We start from the raw sequence: 2093 nt of genomic DNA on the forward strand, positions 1-2093 counted from the left end.
TTACGAATTTTCGAACATTAGCCACGAATGAATTTGAAAAAAATTTGTACAAATTAATGAATAATGCGGTATTTGGCCAATCCATGGAAAATGTGCACAATCACGTCGATGTGCGGCTTTTAACGAAATGGGAAGATAGATTTGATGCTGAGGCGATGATCGCAAAACCGAATTTTCATAGTCGTAGCGTCTTTTCGGAGAATCTGGTCGCGGTAGAAATGCGCAAACTCGAGGTCAAGTTTAACAAACCAATCTACGTGGGTATGTGTATTCTCGACTGTATGAATTTCATCACGACTACATGCTACCTTCTTTTCAAGAAAAATGTAAAGTAATGTACACCGATACTGATAGTCTAATTTCCCACATCGAATGCGACGATGTTTATGAAATCATGAAGCGTGACATTAGGAAATTTGATACGAGCGATTACGCGGTTGATAATGTGTACGGTATTCCACTCACTAATAAAAAGGTTCCGGGCCTGATGAAAGACGAAAACAATGGTGCAATCATGACCGAATTCGTCGGGCTTAGAGCAAAGATGTATGCCTTGCGTGTTGATGGCAAAAAAGATACAAAAAAGGTAAAAGGTGTCAAGAGTAATGTTGTAGCAAAATCGATAACATTTAACGATTACGTGCGATGTCTGCTGGACGAAACTGAAATGACGCGACAGCAATCTTGCATAAGATCAAAGTTGCACGAACTGTATACGATATCCGCGACGAAGCTCGTTCTAAATCCGTACGATGATAAACGATACATTGAGGCCAATTCTACCGATCATTCTACCCTGCCATGGGGACATTATAAGATACCATTGTAAATGAAAACTCGTATACTTGTAATAAACATATATAGTATATTTGTAATAATCTCATATATTTTTAATAAACATAATATTTTATGCATATAATGAAAAAAACAATTTGTGATATAAATTTATTTTACAACACGTTATCCTTGTGTATCCATGAATTATGTGAATCGTCCAATCCCAACCATTTCACGTATACCTCATTCCCTCTTTTGCGCAAAACTTTTTCGACAAGGTACACGTCGGGATTAGCAACGCGATGCAGTTCGTATTTGTAGAATCCTCCGGCTATGGGATTTCCGCGAGAATCCTCCAAAAGATACGTTGCGGGATTAGTTTTCTGCATCTTGACGATTTTAAACACTTCCGTGGTCCAGTTTGGCGTGTAACCCTTGTCAAAAATTGTCTTGAATTTACTGACGCGTACCGAATCACCCACTTTGAATCGTGCGGGTGCGGCGATCTTTACGCGGTTATACACCGTGGTTAAGAGCTTGTTGGCGATTGCGGGAGTGACGTCGATGGGTCGCATACCGATAGTTCGATGCTTTCGCGCGTTGTATTCAGACATGAGACACGGTAGCAAATCGATCCATCTATAGTTTCCATTGTGTGTAAACTGCTTCCACATGTTGTTTTTCAACGTACGGTTGAACCGCTCGACGACTAATGCTTTCATTACGGAATATGTAGAATAGTGATTGATGTTATGTTTCTTTAAGAGATTCTGTACGTTGACGTTATAAAATTCCTTTCCCCTATCAGTCTGTAAATTTTTCGGGCATCTTCCATCGTGTCGAATTATCTTTGCGATTGCTTTAGTCATCTCACTTCCGCTTTTGGTCTTGACAGGTACGGTCCATGCATGCTTACTCAGCACATCGATAACGATGAGAATGTAGTGGTAACCTCTGTTGAATCGCGTGTAAGGACGCATCTCGACCACATCCGCCTGCCACAGGTTATCGTATCCGCAAACTATGACGCGTCTTTGTGAAAAATTTCTTCTCGTGGGAGCGTGCAGTTCCTCGATCAGCTGCTGCTTTTCGAGACTTTTCTATTTAGACATGTTCGAGTCTTTTCTATTCAGCGCGATGACGTGTTTCTTGAATCGATTTTCGAAGCTCGTTAATCAGAATTTGCATATTATTTTGAAACGCGGTAATCTTTTTCTCGATTTCGTCCTGTCGGTCTCTCAAAACTTGCATCGTCTGTTGCATGAAACGTTTGTTGGCGACATCGCTATCATCCACCGGCAGCGCTACACGTCGAA

The 2093-nt window shown here is 40.9% G+C and overlaps 1 protein-coding gene across 1 annotated transcript; it reads left to right on the plus strand.

The window, feature by feature from the left end:
* Positions 1-56: 56 nt before the first annotated feature.
* Positions 57-1817, plus strand: LOC105452471. Its single transcript, XM_011693590.1, has 2 exons — positions 57-265; positions 1673-1817. Exons 1-2 carry the CDS (start codon positions 57-59, stop codon positions 1815-1817), a joined length of 354 nt encoding a protein of 117 aa, XP_011691892.1.
* The last annotated feature ends 276 nt before the right edge of the window (positions 1818-2093 follow it).

Source organism: Wasmannia auropunctata, unplaced genomic scaffold (assembly GCF_000956235.1).
Source record: "Wasmannia auropunctata unplaced genomic scaffold, wasmannia.A_1.0 LD336106.1, whole genome shotgun sequence".
NCBI lineage: Eukaryota > Metazoa > Arthropoda > Insecta > Hymenoptera > Formicidae > Wasmannia > Wasmannia auropunctata.

Excerpts from the sequence above, each read along its gene's own strand:
- LOC105452471 (XM_011693590.1), top strand. The coding sequence starts at position 57 with ATGAATAATGCGGTATTTGGCCAATCCATGGAAAATGTGCACAATCAC. Across the intron at positions 266-1,672 it reads AAACCAATCTACGTGGGTAT|GTACGGTCCATGCATGCTTA; the intron begins GTGTATTCTCGA and ends TGGTCTTGACAG.